This window comes from Triturus cristatus, chromosome 11 (assembly GCF_964204655.1).
Source record: "Triturus cristatus chromosome 11, aTriCri1.1, whole genome shotgun sequence".
NCBI lineage: Eukaryota > Metazoa > Chordata > Amphibia > Caudata > Salamandridae > Triturus > Triturus cristatus.
Window position 1 is genome coordinate 1,173,285,226 of NC_140594.1, and position 19,294 is coordinate 1,173,304,519.

At 43.8% G+C, this 19,294-nt stretch overlaps 1 protein-coding gene across 1 annotated transcript in view; it reads right to left on the reverse strand.

The window, feature by feature from the left end:
• Window positions 1–218: 218 nt before the first annotated feature.
• The window catches only part of CLDN16 (claudin 16), a 72,328-nt gene continuing 53,252 nt past the window's right edge, over window positions 219–19,294 (reverse strand). Inside the window, exons 4-5 of the mRNA XM_085634119.1 lie at window positions 7,365–7,556; window positions 219–2,967 (exon numbers count right to left, since the gene is read on the reverse strand). Coding sequence (XP_085490245.1) covers window positions 2,831–2,967; window positions 7,365–7,556 — 329 coding nt within the window. The 3' untranslated portion in view covers window positions 219–2,830. The remainder of the gene's footprint in view (window positions 2,968–7,364; window positions 7,557–19,294) is intronic.

Here is a 19,294-nt window from a genome sequence, read left to right on the forward strand (position 1 = left end):
AATATTGCACGCCTTTTTCACCTGTAAATATGCAGCCCTGAGGAAGCCAAAGGTGGATGGCCATGTAAAGGGGCGAAACACGTGTTGACTGTTACCTCTTGCTACTCACCTGAGAGAAGTTCTCAGCTCCTAAAATGGTGTATATAAAAACATTGCATACGATCAATCGACTCTTGGAACTTTTTTGTGATTGAACCACAATTTTCTTTTATATTTGTCCTGACACTCTCTTGGAGCATATTACACGCCTTTGTGGGAGGATGAAGCCCCAAGACTGGCGAGTGCACATTTGTCTGGCTTTTTAGAGTAGAGAGTGAATTGTAAATAAAGTTGGCAGAGTGTCACGTAAGCAGAAATGTTGATTTTATGTTACGACGATATGGAGGATTAATGGTGGCAAGAACACTTTTATGGTGAGTGCTGATTTTGGTGCTTTTTAAACAATGAGATCAAAGTATATTGCAATTAATGTAGTTAAGGAAATACTGAAATTTGGATATATTTGAATTAAAAGGAAAAGTTAAATACAATTATTGTTATATTATGTCAAAGAAGCACTAGGCAATTTAAGAAAAAGCAGAGGAATTGTCTTCAAATGATGATTATAATATTGAATATCGAACATAGACATATTGTAATATAAGATTATCGTGGACAAAAAATCAAGTATCAAATATTGAAAGGTAAGTGCATCTGAAGGATGTACAGATTTACTATTCCTAACTCCACTTCTACGCACCTTGAAGGTATATATTGTCAAGGTATATATATATAGAATTATGTACAGAAAATCTATTCTAACTCACTTTTTGATATTTTGATTTAGACATTTTGCCCTCAATATTTCCGTACCATGATATTCTGTCTTCAGTATCCCAGGGACACACCCAAATGATGATGCGTAAAGGAGACAAGAGAGTCTTTTTTTACCCGGCTAGCCATTAAGCTTGTCTGCCACAGGGATAGAGGCCCCGGCCTCCACCCCGCTGCCACTGGGCCTTTTATCTGTATGGAGATCTGCTTGCTTAATGGAGACCTCTGTGTTGTGAGGGAACTGCTATTATGGCGACTCTTTTCACAGCACTGCAGGTTTGCCGAGCGGGGGCCATGTTTTAAGCACCTGCTCAGAAAACTTATTTTAAAAGGCACTCATTTCCCTTAAAGGAAAACAGAATGTGTTTCAAAAACACATAAAAGTTTAAGTAACTTTTTAGGAGAAGGCAGTGGTGCCTGGGACAAAGAACTTTTAAGAAATATTTTTGTCAACATTCATAAAGGGGCAGCGGTCCCTTGGGTTCTCCTTCATGTTGGCTGAAGCGGTTACCACTACATGGTTGCAAATATTAATACTCACCATTTCAATTTGGTGTTTTGAAGGGACACTCTAAACACACCCCTTCCAAATACCAAATTGTTATGTGTTCAAATTGCGATTTGTAACATGTTACCAAATCTCAATTTGGGCTTCACATATGACAAAAAGCCTTTTTGCGTTTGCAAATGGCCTGTCTCTGCAAATCAGACCTTTTGTGAATGCACATGTGCTCCGTGCATCCGGTCCAGGGTGTTCAGCGGTATACTCTTTTAGCTTCATCTTTTGACAGACAATCCCAGTTTTAGTGAAGTTTCCGATTATTATTTGATCATATCAGAGAGTTAAATGTGCATTTATGGAGCTTAGATGTCTAAAGAACTTGCCAGTGTAAAGACCCTTGGCAAGCCCTTGTAGGCAGTCATGAATTCCCAACAAGTGAAATCTTCAATAGACCTTTGTACCACATCCTACACAACATTCTGACGTACTGTGGCTTTAAATATAAGTATGTTTCAATCATGACCTTTTTCAGATCTTGATTTTTTACTAAATATTTTGTGAAGTTCTGAAATTTGGCAGAGAGTTCTTTGGTCAGGAAGGCTGTGTCTCCCATATCCATGTCTTCAGTCCTGTACCTTTCGAGACATCCCACGCTGGGAGAAGATCAGCGCGATCTCATCGATACGCGCTGCTACGTTTTTTGAGACAGGATCTCCTAAGTGATGTTTTAGGATCAATGCAATGGTGGGTTTGATGACCTCCTCGAGATGAGAAATAATGTTAAAGGTGGTTGGATCCCTCGCAGACTGCAGCCGTGTCTGCTATAACATGCGATGCAATGTGGGGATCATTCTAAAACTGCTTCACATGCTGCGTTTAGACCTCAGAACATGCAACATTGAAAGACTTTGGACCTCTGCACACTACAATGGCGGGCGCTTCCATGTGCTGCTCTTATGTCAAGCTGACCCTTCAAACCACTGCAGTCTGGAAATGCAAAATGCAAAATCACTTCCCTGAACTCAATGGAGGTGTCTGAATTCTTGACATCTCAAAACTATCCAGAATCTCAAGCCAACGATGGGCCAAACGCTGTGGGCCGGGTGCCGGTTTGAGCCCCCCCTTCCTGGACTGAAGAATATGTTCATTTTTGATCAATCCCCAATGGAATTACACCTCAGTCAATAGTTACATGCATTGGGTACATTATCTTTTCAAGAAGCCTACTGGTCCTGCCACATCTAGATTGGCAGACTGGTATAAAAACATGTCCCTAAATGCTGAGCAATAGAGGGAAAGAGGGATTGTGATGCCAAGCTGGTGGGCAGCGAAAAAACAGAGTTTCCCAAACGCTTGGATCTTACAAATCACAACAAAAGTTGGGCCGAAACCCCAAGGTACAGCAGGAGATAAAGTAGGGTCTACCGGTGCTACAATCCAAAGAAAATTGATGTCTCTTTGGAAATGGCGGACATCTTCTGCAATGGGTTTTACATTCATCAAAGATGGCTGACTTTAAACTCTGGTGTCCACCGCGTACATCTTGGCAGTCGCTGTTTGGGAAGATGCGTACAACTTGGCCATGGCTGTGCCGGCGCGTGATTGGACCTTCCTCGAAGAGTAAGAAGAGATGTTTCTGCCCGATCCAACATCTGTGATGAAAAAATAACAAAAAATGACACTCCTTACCACGGGGAACAACCTTTACAACGCAACTTTTACAACGCACTACCATTACAACGCATTTTTTACAACGCATAATCCATTACAACGCATGATATTACAACGCATGACACTACAACGCATTTTTAAAAACTACCATTACAACGCATTCCATTACAACGCATACTACCATTACAACGCATACCATTACAACGCATAATATTACACTATACTATCCAACACTTACCCTACTGATGCACCCCCTGGAGTTAGAATAGTAATTTTTACCCCTATACTATCCAACACTTACCCTACTGATGCACCCCCTGGAGTTAGAATAGTAATTTTTACCCCTATACTATCCAACACTTTCCCTACTGATGCACCCCCTGGAGTTAGAATAGTAATTTTTACCCCTATACTATCCAACACTTACCCTACTGATGCACCCCCTGGAGTTAGAATAGTAATTTTTACCCCTATACTATCCAACACTTACCCTACTGATGCACCCCCTGGAGTTAGAATAGTAATTTTTACCCCTATACTATCCAACACTTACCCTACTGATGCACCCCCTGGAGTTAGAATAGTAATTTTTACCCCTATACTATCCAACACTTACCCTACTGATGCACCCCCTGGAGTTAGAATAGTAATTTTTACCCCTATACTATCCAACACTTACCCTACTGATGCACCCCCTGGAGTTAGAATAGTAATTTTTACCCCTATACTATCCAACACTTACCCTACTGATGCATCCCCTGGAGTTAGAATAGTAATTTTTACCCCTATACTATCCAACACTTTCCCTACTGATGCACCCCCTGGAGTTAGAATAGTAATTTTTACCCCTATACTATCCAACACTTACCCTACTGATGCACCCCCTGGAGTTAGAATAGTAATTTTTACCCCTATACTATCCAACACTTTCCCTACTGTTGCACCCCCTGGAGTTAGAATAGTAATTTTTACCCCTACACTATCCAACACTTACCCTACTGTTGCACCCCCTGGAGTTAGAATAGTAATTTTTACCCCTACACTATCCAACACTTACCCTACTGTTGCACCCCCTGGAGTTAGAATAGTAATTTTTACCCCTACACTATCCAACACTTACCCTACTGTTGCACCCCCTGGAGTTAGAATAGTAATTTTTACCCCTACACTATCCAACACTTACCCTACTGTTGCACCCCCTGGAGTTAGAATAGTAATTTTTACCCCTATACTATCTAATACTTACCTTAAATGTAATTTAATATTATGCGTTGTAATGGTATGCGTTGTAAAGGTAGTATGCGTTGTAATGGTAGTGCGTTGTAAAGGTATTTTTTTAAAATGCGTTGTAGTGTCATGCGTTGTAATGTCATGCGTTGTAATGGATTATGCGTTGTAAAAAATGCGTTGTAAGTGCATGCGTTGTAATAGTGTGCGTTGTAACGTCATACATCCCCTTACCACATATATTTACCTATGTTACTTGTCACATCTGCAAAATGTTTTACTATATTTCTTTATGCTGAGAGGCTTTTTTGGGACATCTCTCCCAGTTAGGCAGTGACGAGTGAGCAGCCTTTACCTAGAACACTCCTGTGCTAATATTTCAGTAATAGGTCACAAGTACCAGCTTTATCTCAATATCATTGTCCAATAAAGATCATTTTATAAGGGGGACTCACTTCATAAGAACGAATACTGCCTATTTTGCTAGATCATTGAAATGGGTCTGTACTGAAGGTTGAGTGCCCACCTGGCTGCCTTCTCTTGGCCCAGTAGGGGGCGGTGTTGTGGTGTACAGCTATGGGGTGGATTAAGTACAACTATGTCCACTCCAGGAGGAGGTTAGGTGGGAATGTCTGGCTAAAGCTGGCTGTCAGTATGTATGAGGTCAGTCTGTAAATGTGCAAGAGACAGTCAGGGAGTGCCCGAGTTAAGGATGTAGAGAGGATGTTATAAGCGCAAGAAGTCAGGTAGATGATGCAAGGAGAAGAAGAGAGGTGCTGATATACATTCAGGGTGTGCTACACTGGGGGATCTGCCTTCAGTCAGTCACACCAGGCCAGTGATAGGACTTGACGTGTTCATAAGTTGAGAAAGTGGGCACCAGACCCTCCTTAACCACCAGCAAATGGTTCTTGTGGTGTGAGATCCCCACCCTAAAGCTAAGGACTGCACAGATTCATACCCCACAGGTGGCATGGCACAGTAGACCAGAGACGAGGAACAGTGCACGGGCGGCACGGCACAGGAGACCAGAGACGAGGAACAGTGCCCAGGCCGCACGGCAAGGAGACCAGAGACAAGGAACAGTGCACGGGCGACACAGCACATGAGACCAGAGACAAGGAACAGTGCACGGGCTGCTCGGCACAGGAGACCAGAGACAAGGAACATTGCAAAGGCTGCTCGGCACAGGAGACCACAGACAAGGAACAGTGCACAGGCAGCACGGCACAGGAGACCAGAGACAAGGAACAATGCATGGGCAGCATGGCACAGGAGACCAGAGACAAGGAGCAGTACACAGGCGGCATGGCACAGGAGATCAGAGACAAGGAACAGTACATGGGTGGCATGGCACTGGAGATCAGAGACAAGGAACAGTACATGGGTGCCACAGCACAGGAGACCAAAAACAAGGAACAGTACATGGGTTCCACAGGAGACCAAAGACAAGGAACAGTACGAGGGTAGCTCGACACAGGAGGCGAGTGACATGGAACAGTACATGGGTGGGATGGCACAGGAGACCAGAGTCAACGAACAATGCATGGGTGGCATGGCACAGGAGACCAGAGACAAGGACCAGTAGATCGGGACATGCTTGGGGTACCATGGACAACCATCAGCTCTCTTGATAGAGATCTGCAAACCCCTGGGTCATAAAGGCTTAGCATCTAGAGGTTCCTCGCAGGAATGTCTAGAAACCTGCTTAGTGAAGGCACCCATGACTCTAAGGCTGCTCCCTTCAGTTGACACACCTCCCATGACGTGGTAGCGAACTACACATTCCTCCAATCACAGAACTGATCTAGTTAGCTATCAAGTGGCTGGAGCCCCCATGGTCATTGGCCTCAATATACCTTGAGAGGGGCCTGCCAGACATGGGACCTTGTTGAAGGTGAAATGCCCCTTGGGCTCAGGTATCTTCTTATTTCCCTCCTGTGAGGCTGGTAGGTCCTGGTGCGGAAGGGCAGTGTGGATGAGACAAGACATCCCTGGTGAAAGTTTGTCTGGTGTTAAATATCTCAAGTGAGCCACACAGGTCTCCTTCACATGACACTGCCAGAGTCCACCACAGGAAAACATTTCCAGTTGATATCCCTGGCTGAGCCGCTCCTGGCTCTTTCTAAAAGAGTAGGGAATCATGCCCTTTAATGGCTTGCCACTCACAGTGCCCGGGTGGTACTAAGGTCTAAATACATCTGCATAAAAGAAGCATTCCTAAAGATGCTCCATGCAACACACAGTCTCCTGAAGACCCTTACTGCTGATTTCACCTCATAAGAAATAAAAGTGGAAAGTGTCGGTCCGGGGGCAGTCTCTGCTTCAGCCACGGACAGACACCATGAAACTGTATCACAATTACGGCTCCCGGTTTTATGGTATTTATTTTTTAAACGTTTCCATCTGTATTTATCCATATTTATTTTTTGGCCATCTTATTGGTCCTTATCCATGTTTACTTCGTGTTTTGAGAAAAAATGGAGTCGTAAAATATAATATTTCTACATATATTTAACTGATAAACTTGCGCTCATACTTTGAGGCATGTCATGTTTGAGCAAATTAAGCAGCCAAATATAGTGATACACTGCACTCACATCTAAATATCAGTATTTGAGTACAAATATATGTCAATATATGCCTGTATTTAGGAAAATCTAAAGGTTTTTTTATCTTCCCATGCTGCCTATCTGTTCAGCTGTTGTCCTGGAAATCACCGAAGACAGCATGGAGAGTCACCCACATGAAGCACCATTTTCCATGCTTTTCCACTTTTAAAAATGAATACAGACAGGAACCACATTGTTTTCTGTTTCTATTTATCTGTAAAAATCAGTAAAAACGGAAAACTGGGAGCCTTATTCACAATCTAGTGCATGCCACTGCCTTTTATATTCAGGCATTATTCTACACTCTTTGAAGATAAAGTGGGGGTCTCCGGGCAGAGGGTGTGCATTTCGGGGGGTTGAGTTTGCCGTAGGTGAGTCGGTCATCATGTTCGAAGGTCAACTCCGTGGAGTGAAGCTGGTGTGCTGTGTTCTAAGCTCCATCTCATATTTCTTAAACATAGGACAATGAAAGGTTTAAGGACAGAGGGCAAAGGAGTGGGGTCATCATAGGAAAGGATGCTCCAGGCTCCAGCACTTACCTCTAAAGAGATAGAGACAGCAGGTCAGCATTGCCCCTCCCAAGAAGCTGCCCATTGACCCCACCATTCCGAGCCAACACGACCAGCCAAACTTGTACTGGATGCCCAGGAAGACATTGTGGAAGACCAGGGACGATCGTTCCACGTACACATCGATGGCGTACCAGACGGAACCAATGATGCCAGGGATACCTACAAGAAGAAGCAAACGTATCTCACAACCAACGAAGGCCCAGCGCCCAGATGTGCAATACCTAAGAATACCAGTTGACATCTGTAATCTTCAACACGGGAAAGAGATTCAGCACGGCAAACTAGGAAATCGCTCATTCTCTTTATTCTTTTCGTATGGAGTCATGGAATTTGTGGGGGGGAGGGGCTGAAAACGTTAAATGTTTAGATGCCTGCAGGATAATATAGTCAACATACTGCCATTTTTTTCCTATTGTCAATAAGTCTGCGGCATGTTGGGTCTACTGTGGTGTTGAGTCAGACTCAAACCCATTGCAATTCAAAACCTTTGCCCATTAAAAAGATGTGTGCTGTCTTTTTAGATGGCACTGTTGTCTTGAGAGGCAAGGGGGAGAAGGGTCTCTCAGCTGCAGAGTCAAGATCCTGTCTTGATTTTGGGAAACACACACAATGCATTCCATATCTCTCACCCACCCAAGCTCAACACCCCACCTTACCAAGGGGGTAAGAAATAAAAAGCTGTCCACCATGAGAAACATTTGGCAGGGGTGTGATTTATAGGGTTTGTGGTAATAAATGGAATACCATAAATGGTTAATTGAAGACTTTTTCAGGGTTGTGTTGGCTGAACCATAACTAGCTTTTAACTGTGGTCTTTTCAGTACATTTTTTCTCACGCACTGTATTCACCAGTATTACACAGACTGGTGGTCACCAGTGTATAGTTATGGTTCAAACATACTGTCCGTAGAAAAGGCATTTCTTATTTGCCTTCAACTTTGGACTTCATGGACAGATAGGCACCAAATTAGTCAATCATTTGAAGCAGTTAGCTAAGGTCTGGCACGTCAATTTTTGTTTTGATATGTGCAGAGAAAAATATGTAAGGGTGTAAAAAAAATGTGTTGTCCCATTTTAGCTCCTGTTGGACATTTCATTTGAGCCTACAGACAAGAATCAGAACGGATTTACAACAAATTTGGCAAGAAAGCTAAACTTTACTCAGACAATGTGCTTATAGTGGTTTGTTGGCGAAATGTTCAATATTTTTTAAGAAATATCTGTTTGAAATTGATGTAGGATGGGCTTGAAAAGGTAGCTCTGTGAATATCTACCCCATGGATTTAAAATGGGAAATGTCACTTCTGCTACCCCCTCCCCTCACCCACTTTTTTGCCCACCACTTCTTCCGCATGAACGAATCTTCACAAAACTTTCCATGTCAAAACCAAATTGGATGGGCATTTATTTTGGAAAGTTTTTGAGCAGATTGGTCGAACAGCAGTTGACACAGTGTCATTATAGTTAACTGTTTTGGCCCTCATTGGTAACTGCCGGTTGACAAATGTGCGCAAATTTGCAAATACCAAGTGTTACTTCAACCTACTACTTTAGGAAATTCGATATGCTGGACTCAAACCAAATACAGTAAGTGAGTACCAAATGTTGTGCCAGATCTGGGCCAAAGCTATAGGCAAATCGAAAAATGTCTTTGAGGGAATTTCACTGGAAAGTGAGGGTGACCATAACTACACAGGGATAACAGTCACTGTGACAGACAGACAGACAGACAGACAGACAGACAGATAGATAGATATTACACCGTGGTGGTTGCCACTGTGTAGTTATAGTAAGGTCAGAGTTTTCATAGAAAAAGTATTTTTGTTTCATTAATAACTTTGATACCTTTTGATGAATCTGCTTGAAACTTCCCCCACCCCAAAAAAAAACAAATTCAACCACTTTTCTCGTTTGAGGCAAACTTTGGGCCATCAAGGGGAGGCCTGGAAAAGGTGGGTGGCAAGAGAGGCTAGGCCCTTCGCCCAACCCCTTGGCTGCGTGTGGACAAAGGCTTACGCAGTTTGCCTGAGGGGGTTGGGTGTATGCTCAATTTTGAATGTGATCAAAAATTCACGGAAATTTACTGAAAAAACAAAGGTTAAAGTGACGTTATTGTTAAGTATGGTAATACAATCTTAGCTGAAATTATAAAAAAGGCAGAAATTGCTGAAAAACAAGTCTTAAATTGTCGTTATAGTTAAGTATGGTAATATGATCTTAGCTTAAATTTTTTAAAAAGACCGAAATTTACTGAAAAACAAGTTTTAAAGTGACGGTATAGTTAGCTGCTGAATGAGATAAGAAATAATGTTTGAAAACTGAAACCACAGAAATGTGCCAATTGCAGTTTAGTGAACTAACTTTAACTTGTGCCCCTTCATGCACTGCTTTGTTACCTCATGCAGATGAGATATATAGAAAGAGAGACATGAAGCTGAGATGTAGAGAAAAGCAGACATGCAGATGAGATTCATAGTAAGACAGATATTCAGATGAGATGTACGGAGAGGCAGACATGCAGGTGAGATGTATAGAAAGAGACATGCAGATGAAATGTATAGAAAGAAACTTGCAGATGAGAGGCATAGAAAGAGACATGCAGATGAGATGTATAGAAAGACAGACATGCAGGTGAGATGTATAGAAAGAGAGACATGCAGGTGAGATGTATAGAAAGAGACATGCAGATGAGATGTATAGAAAGAGAGAGATGCAGATGAGATGTATAGAAAGACAGACATGCAGGTGAGATGTATAGAAAGAGACATGCAGATGAGATGTATAGAAAGACACATGCAGATCAGATGTATAGAAAGAGACATGCAGATCAGATGTATAGAAAGACATGCAGATGAGACGTATAGAAAGAGATATATGCAGATGAGACGTATAGAAAGACAGACATGCAGATGAGATGTATTGAAAGACAGACATGCAGATGAGATGTATAGAAAGGCAGACATGCAGATGAGATGTATACAAAGACAAACATGCAGATGAGATGCATGGAAAGACAGAAAAGCAGATGAGATGCATGGAAAAACAGATATGCAGGTGAGATATATAGAAAGACAGACATGCAGATGAGATGCATAGAAAGGTAGACATGCAGATGAGATGTATATAAAGACAGACATGCAGATGAGATGCATAGAGAGGCAGACATGCAGGTGAGATGTTTTGAAGGGCAGACATGCAGGTGAGATGTATAGAGAGGCAGACATGCTGATGAGATGTATAGAAAGACAGACATGCAGGTGAGATATATAGCAAGATAGACATGCAGATGAGATGTATAGAGAAGCAGACATATCGTGAGATGTATAGAAAGACAGACACACAGATGAGATATATAGAAACTGAGAATCGCAGATGAAATGTATAGAAAGAGAGACACTGAGATGAGATATATAGAAACTGAGACATGCAGATGAGATGTATAGAAAGACAGACATGGAGATGAGACGTATGGAAAGAGAGACATGCAGAAGAGATGTACACAAAGGCAGACAATGAGGTTAGATGTATAGAAAGGCAGACATGCAGATGAGATGTATAGAAAGAGAGATATGCAGATGAGATGTACAGAAAGACAGACATGCAGATGAGATGTATAGAAAGAGAGAGACATGCTGATGAGATGTATAGAAAGACAGACATGTAGGTGAGATATATAGCAAGATAGACATGCAGATGAGATGTATAGAGAGGCAGACATATCGTGAGATGTATAGAAAGACAGACACACAGATGAGATATATAGAAACTGAGAATCGCAGATGAAATGTATAGAAAGAGAGACACTGAGATGAGATATATAGAAACTGAGACATGCAGATGAGATGTATAGAAAGACAGACATGGAGATGAGACGTATGGAAAGAGAGACATGCAGAAGAGATGTACACAAAGGCAGACAATGAGGTTAGATGTATAGAAAGGCAGACATGCAGATGAGATGTATAGAAAGAGAGATATGCAGATGAGATGTACAGAAAGACAGACATGCAGATGAGATGTATAGAAAGAGAGAGACATGCAGATGAGATGTATAGAAAGACATGCAGATTAGATGTATAACAAGTGAGATATGCAGATGAGATGTATAGAAAGACAGACATGCAGATGAGATGTACAGAAAGGCAAACATGCAGGTGAGATGTATAGAGAGGCAGACATGCAGATGAGATGCATAGAAAGACAGACATGCAGATGAGATGTACTGAAAGACAGACATGCAGATGAAATGAATAGAAAGAGAGACATGCAGAAGAGATGTATAGAAAGGCAGATATGCAGATGAGATGTATACAAAGAGACATGCAGAAGAGATGTATAGAAAGGCAGACATGCAGGTGAGATGTATACTAAGAGAGACATGCAGAAGAGATGTATAGAAAGGCAGACATGCAGGTGAGATGTATACAAAGAGAGACATGCAGATGAGATGTATAGAAAGAGACATGCAGAGTAGATGTATAGAAAGAGACATGCCGATGAGATGTATAGAAAGAGAGACATGCAGATGAAATGAATAGAAAGAGAGACATGCAGAAGAGATGTATAGAAAGGCAGACATGCAGGTGAGATGTATACAAAGAGAGACATGCAGAAGGGATGTATAGAAAGGCAGACATGCAGGTGGGATGTATACAAAGAGAGACATGCAGATGAGATGTATAGAAAGAGACATGCAGAGTAGATGTATAGAAAGAGACATGCCGATGAGATGTATAGAAAGAGTGGTATGCAGATGAGATGTATAGAAAGACAGACATGCAGATGAGATGTACAGAAAGGCAGACATGCAGGTGAGATGTATAGAGAGGCAGACATGCACGTGAGACGTATAGAAAGACAGGTATGCAAATGAGATGTATAAAAAGAGACATGCAGGTGAGATGTACATAAAGGCAGACATTCAGATGAGATGTATAGAAAGGCAGACATTCAGATGAGATGTATAGAATGGAAGACATGCAGGTGAGATGCATGGAAAGACAGACGTGGAGGTGAGATGCGTAGAAAGACAGATATGCAGATGAGATATATACAAAGACAGACACGCAGATGGGATATATAGAAAGAGAGACATGAAGATGAGATGTATAAAAAGACAGACAAGCAGATGTGATGTATAGACAGACATTCAGATGCATGTATAGAAAGACAGATATGCAGATGAGATGTATAGAAAGGCAGATATGCAGGTGAGATGCATAGAAAGACAGACATGCACGTGAGACGTATAGAAAGACAGGTATGCAAATGAGATGTATAGAAAGACAGACATGCAGGTGAGATGTACATAAAGGCAGACATTCAAATGAGATGTATAGAAAGGCAGACATGCAGGTGAGATGCATAGAAAGACAGACATGCACGTGAGACGTATAGAAAGACAGATTTGCAGATGAGATGTATAGAGAGGCAGACATGCAGGTGAGATGTATAGAAAGGCAGACAATCAGATGAGATGCATGGAAAGACAGACATGCAGATGAGATGTTTAGAAAGACAGACATGCAAAGAGATGCATTTGTTCCTTGAGTCTAGAGGGCACGACTCTTGCACATTTAGGCAGCTTTTATTATATGGCCCCAACCCCTAATTATCTCTAGTAAGGTTATGGAATGTGACTTACACCACCATTTACAAGTGCTGGATGGGGCTCGTGGCAGGTGGACGCAGCCAGCATCGCTGCAGGGTCATTATTCCTGCTCACTGGTGCAGACTCATCGCACTGAGGCCTTGTTAACTGAAGCCAGCTCTAGGAATGAGGCGCCTGCTGTTAGCTGTTAGCTGCTGCGCGGAGCCTGTCTGCACCGACAGCCAAAGGTAGGCAAGGCTGGTAGCTAATGCTAGTGTTCCTTACTACAGGTGCATGCTGGGTTATCTTCAAATACAAGTTAATGCTACTTTCTTTACAGTGCTTACGTGTCAGCTACTTCAGTGTTTACAGGTTATACAGATGTGACAGATGATAGTAAATGTATCTGCCCAGGGTAACACACTTTAGTTGGGACGGGGGAAGAGTTGGGGAGTATGGGCAGAAGTACACAGTCATTTTGCCGTTGCCAATTCTGTGATTCACAAATCACAGGGTTTGTAGCAGCAAAATCCCTTTTTCCAAAATATTACCCATAACTTTTATGCCTTAACTGTTGGAAATCTTCTTCTTTTTTTAAACTCTAAGTATATTTATAACTAACATTTTGAGAGTAAATGCCATGCCAACAACTGAAAGTTTATAGTTGAGTGAGGTGCCAGGGGACATGCTGCTGAGACACACTTGCCAATTACAAGAGCAAAATGGAAGGGAAAGGAGCCAATGGGACTCGCTGGAGTATAAACATGGGTGCAAGGATGAAGGCGGAGACTCAGGGAGACATCTTGGATCCCGTAGAGTTTGGTGGAGCAGGAATGTACTCCAGCACCTCCAAACTAGCGGTCCCCCACTCTACTCAGAGAATGAGTACCTCCCCATCCACGCTGCTTCACTTTACTGGGCATGTGAGTACTTTCCACCCAGTTGTTGTTGCAGCCAAGAATATATGATATGATGTGAGTAAGTATTTATAGAGCACAAGCGGTCACTCAAAAGAGAGCATCCTGTTGCTCTGCAAAACTATTACAGGTTCCTAAGACTAGGCTAGTAGAGTCACATTAGCAATACAAGGTGAGTCTGCAGCTCGGAAGAGCCAAGTTTGAATTTCTTTTTTGAAGGTTGCTTCGGATCCTATGGAGCGCATACTGCTAGGAAGCAGTTCCTTGCTTTGGAGCCTAAAACTGCGAATGACTTTCCACCTCGAGAGTTCAGACGGAATGAGGGCAGTTTCAGAAAGTTCTCTGAGGATGGTGTTCGGGCTCGCTGAGGCAGGTAATGGCCGAACCGTGGCTACGGTCACATCCTTATCTCATCTGGACTCGTTGTTTTCAAATTCCTGAGTTGTTTGTTGGTTCCGGCTGCCACACCCACGTGTCCTCTATTCCCCATCATCATGTGATGGGACATCCCTCATGCATGTCCAATGGTTCAAGTCTTACACTCCTGCTGCAGTGCCAAAGATGAAGGCACTTACCCAGCACAAGCAGGGGTTCACAGGCATGTCTGGAACAGAGAGACGCACAGACAAGGTGTGGCATCTCGCGTGCACCTGTGAGTGCTTTGTATCCCCCGACTTGTTTTCATTAGTATGGACAGTTTTGTTATGAAGTCGTCACAAGTGCAATGCGCTGTTGCTCGTGTCTATTTCATATGTTGCACCTTTGTATGGAAACGAGCTGCGCTCGAGGGGTGGGGCTTGTCTTTGTTCGAATGTGGGTGAGATTGTATATATATATGTGTGGAGACTGTCAGTCGGAATCAGATGCTGTACTCACTCGTGACCGGATGCTCTGCTGAAAAGTAAACCTTGGATTTTCATGGAGAAGGCTTTCTTGGCAGTGATTATTTACGGAATTCTTTCCCCCACATCTCCACTGGCAACGAGCGGGGACGTAACGACGCTGTGGATCAAGGATTGGATGGTTCATAGTGACCACACCGTCATCCGCTCCACTCAACACGTATGCACAGACGTCACCCAAAGATTACACTGACACATTCGTTATCGGTGAAGAACTGCTGCAGGTTTATTTCATACAACATAAGTATGACGATAGAGTGGGTTATCTTATGGGCGATCCAGGGCAAGCAGCCCCTCGCTGCTCCGCCCGCCTTGCGAGCCAGCACGCACGGTGGGTCGATGCCCGGCGGTGCGGCACATTCTTCTCAGATCCTCCTTTGGATCACGTGATCTGTCTAATACTCCCACCCCTTTTAACGGGGGCGGAGCGTGTTATGGCACACCCCCGGTTCGTCAGGCCCCCCAACCGCCCGAAGGACTAACGGGGCGCCGTCACGGTCTTCCCAGAACCTCCTTCGGCTCCCGGACCTTGGCTCGGGCACCCTTACTGTGCCGGACAGGGGTACCCTTACTATACCGACTGTCGCAGAGGTACCCTTCTGCCTCCAGATCGCCCTGTAACTCTGCCTGCAACACAAGAAAAAACATTATAACATTCCAGTTGCGCGCTGCCTAAGCCGCGCAGGGTAAGCGGAAAGGGTGGGATCACGCGCAGCCAGGAGTGCACGCAGGAAGCAGAGGGCGATCTACGGCGGCGGGAGGCTATATAGGGCCTGGCCCCGCCCGGCCCAGCGGCCCGCCTCCCCCAGCAATGCCCGTTGGGGCCTCCCCTCCCAAGGCGCGGCCTCTAGAGAGAGGCGGAACAGGGGGGGGGGGGAGGCTCCGACGGGTGGCCACTAGAGGGCTGCCCTTCTGATGTCCCCCTGCGTGGGACGCGGGCAGCGGCATAGTGACCACACCGTCATCCGCTCCACTCAACACGTATGCACAGACGTCACCCAAAGATTACACTGACACATTCGTTATGGGTGAAGAACTGCTGCAGGTTTATTTCATACAACATAAGTATGACGATAGAGTGGGTTATCTTACGGGCGATCCAGGGCAAGCAGCCCCTCGCTGCTCCGCCCGCCTTGCGAGCCAGCACGCACGGTGGGTCGATGCCCGGCGGTGCGGCACATTCTTCTCAGATCCTCCTTTGGATCACGTGATCTGTCTAATACTCCCGCCCCTTTTAACGGGGGCGGAGCGTGTTATGGCACACCCCCGGTTGGTCAGGCCCTCCAACCGCCCGAAGGACTAACGGGGCGCCGTCGCGGTCTTCCCAGAACCTCCTTCGAAGATTGGGTACTGCCCACCGCCCTCTATCTCTAGGCAAAGGTAGTAGTTTAAATGCTCTTCGAGGGCAGCAGTTAGCCCAGATAAATTTAGAAAAAAAGTTGGTTCATTGTAATAAACCTGGCATTACAGATGGACAAGGGAATGGCCCTTAAGAAGATGACATTGCATCTCTCTACCATCGTAAGCTTTAAATTATCAAGATGGCTAAATTCGGTTTTAAATTTCAAAATTAAGGGGTTTAAATTGTTTTCCTTGATATAGGAGACATCTGCCATGATTTCTACACCCAAATAGACTGCTTTCTGAACCACTTGTGCGTCGCTTATCTGAAGACCATTACCGGTCAAGATCTGAGTTTTGTTCTGATTCAATCGATAACACAATAGTTTTCCAAAGATATCTGCTTCTTCCTCGATTAAAGCATTCACAGGATTTGAAGTCATTATGGTGAGATCATCGGCATATGCCAATATTTTTCTATTCCCCCAAATGTTCCGCACTCCAGCAATCAAATTGTTAGCTTCAATCCTTCTAACCAGCGTATCTATATAAAGCGCAAACAGTAGGGGTGAGCAAGGACACTCCTGCCGGGTCCCTCTACTAATAAATATAGGGTCCGACATCTCCCCCATGATTGAAATTCGTGCGGTCGGACTTCTATACATTGATTTCATAGCCGTGATGCATTTGTCTCCTACTCCTCTGTCCTTTAAGATTGCCCATAAAAAAGACCAGGGGACCCTATCGAAGGCTTTCTCTGCATCAAGCAAGATAAGCCCGATAGGGTCCCCGGTAATACCTGCCGCATCAAAGAGGGTAATAACCCTCTGGATGTGATCTATGGTACTACGTTCAGGTGCAAATCCATGTCGAATTGGGAAAACTAATCTCTTAATATAGGCTGCAAGGCGAGCAGCGAATATCTTGGCGTATATTTTAATGTCGCGGTTTATTAAGGTAATAGGGCAATATGACCCCATTTCATTAGGTGGTTTTCCTTTCTTAGGAAAGACAACTATATTAGCTGCTTCCCAAGACTTTGGGACCCCATGGCCAATCTGGGCATTCACATAAACGTGCTTCATTATTTCTTGTAGGGAGGAGGCAAAGATTTTATAAAACTCACCAGGTATAGTGTTGGGTCCTGCTGCCTTCCCACTAACCAATGAGCAGATAGCACCGTATGTCTCCTCTGATGTTATTGGAGATTCTAAGGCTTCTCGCTCTTCTGGAGTTAGTTTCTCCGCTGGAGCTCCGGCCACAAAATGGTCCATTATCTCCTAATCATTGCTAATATCCTCGCAGTAAAGCTTCTGGTAAAAACGGTGAAAGGCAGCTCGAATTTCGCTAAGTTCTGTGACCGACTCTATCCCTGGATCATCTATCGATGAAATGCCTCCTTGGGTTGTGCGTTGTCTCACCTGCATCGCCAGCACATGACCCGCCCTTTCCCCACACTCATACAGTCTGGACCGCCAAGCAGCATATTTCCCTTCTGCTTTACTCGCTGATACTTCTATGATAGAGGATTTGGCAGCAGCAACCCTGGTTTGTGCCTGTTCTACTTCTCGATTGTTGGTAATAGCCTGCATCAATTGAGTTTCAGCTACACTCAGCTTCTGATATTGTTCCTGACGAAAATGTTTCTCCTTTGCCTGTGCAGCCCAGCCATATCCAGTAGTTTCCCCTCTGATCCTGGCATTGAGTGTATCCCAGATTATCTCAACATGCGCACTTTCCCTGTTTTCTTCCAAAAATCTAGGAATCCACTCCCTCAAATGTTGCACATAGTCATCCTCATATAATAATGCTCTGTTAAAAGTCCAGTGAGAAGTAAGGGGTTTTCTTGTCTGTAATGAGATCTCCAACACTGGTGGGTTGTGATCAGACATCACCCGAGGGTATTTCTGTTTGTTGGATTTTGTTAAAATCTCTTGCGATAAGAAAACAAATTCAAGCCTAGCATGGTTCTGATGTGGGGCAGAAAAAAAGGTATATCCTGCATCCTGAGTTTTAAGTATGGACCATGCATCAGAGAGGCCGTGGATCTTGCAAAAATTAGAAAGTGCTTTAAAGACTTTAGGTTTTCGTCCAACGTATGAGCTTCCACCTATTTTCCCAATTCAGCCATAAAGATTTCTATTATCATCCCCACAGATGATTAGGGGTAGGAGCCAGCCCACCAACTGAACACTCAACCAATCAAATAAGGTCGGATCATCAAGTATCGAACCATAAAGAGAGCATAGAGTAAAAGTGTAACCTTCGGTGAGGCATTGAGTAATAACCCATCTGCCGTTTTGATCGGATTTGGAATGTGGGAACCTTAAACCTGTGCTCTTCTTTGCCATCACCGCAACCCCTCTTGTGCGGGTCCCCTGTATAGTAGCAGAAACCAAATGATATCCTTCTAGTTCATTGATCCTAAGTCTACTGGCCTCAATGTGAGTCTCTTGGAGACAAATTATGTCTGCTTTCAGATATTGCACATCCACATTAATCCTTTGTTTTTTCAAGGGATTATTCAGGCCACAAATATTAATTGAGGCTATCCTTAATTTATTTAACACCATTTTTGAATATACAACATGTCCATTCTACACTTCTTCCTGTTTACCCCTACTGCTGACACTAAAACTACCATATCTGACATCTCAAATACAACAAACAGGGTCGCCACACCCACCCCCTGTAACTTCCCCCTACCCTCTATCCCTAGGCAAGAAAGGTCCGAAGACCCTTGTGATGCCTCCTGCATGAAGCTGCTCTCCCCGCAACCCGTCCAGCTCCACCCACCAGAAAACCAAACTGAAAAAAAACCCTAAGAGAACCCCCACAAAAGAGAATAGAAAGCAGTTGAGCAACTTAAATAGTTAAGATAGCAGCGCCCCTCCCCTTTCCCCCCCAAAAAGTAGATTCTATCTAGTCACATACCTGTCAGCTATCCCTCAGTTATCCCTCAATTATCCCTCAGGCCCCTTGGAGACCCTAGTCTCCGAGATGTAATGAAGGTAATCTTGAGCTTGAATTTCTGATGTGAATATTCTAGTAGTACCCTTATAAATAGTTTTAAGTCTTGCTGGACTAAGTAAAAAAACCTCTGCTCCTATCCTTTGGAAAGGCGAGATTAGTTGGCGGAGCCTCCAC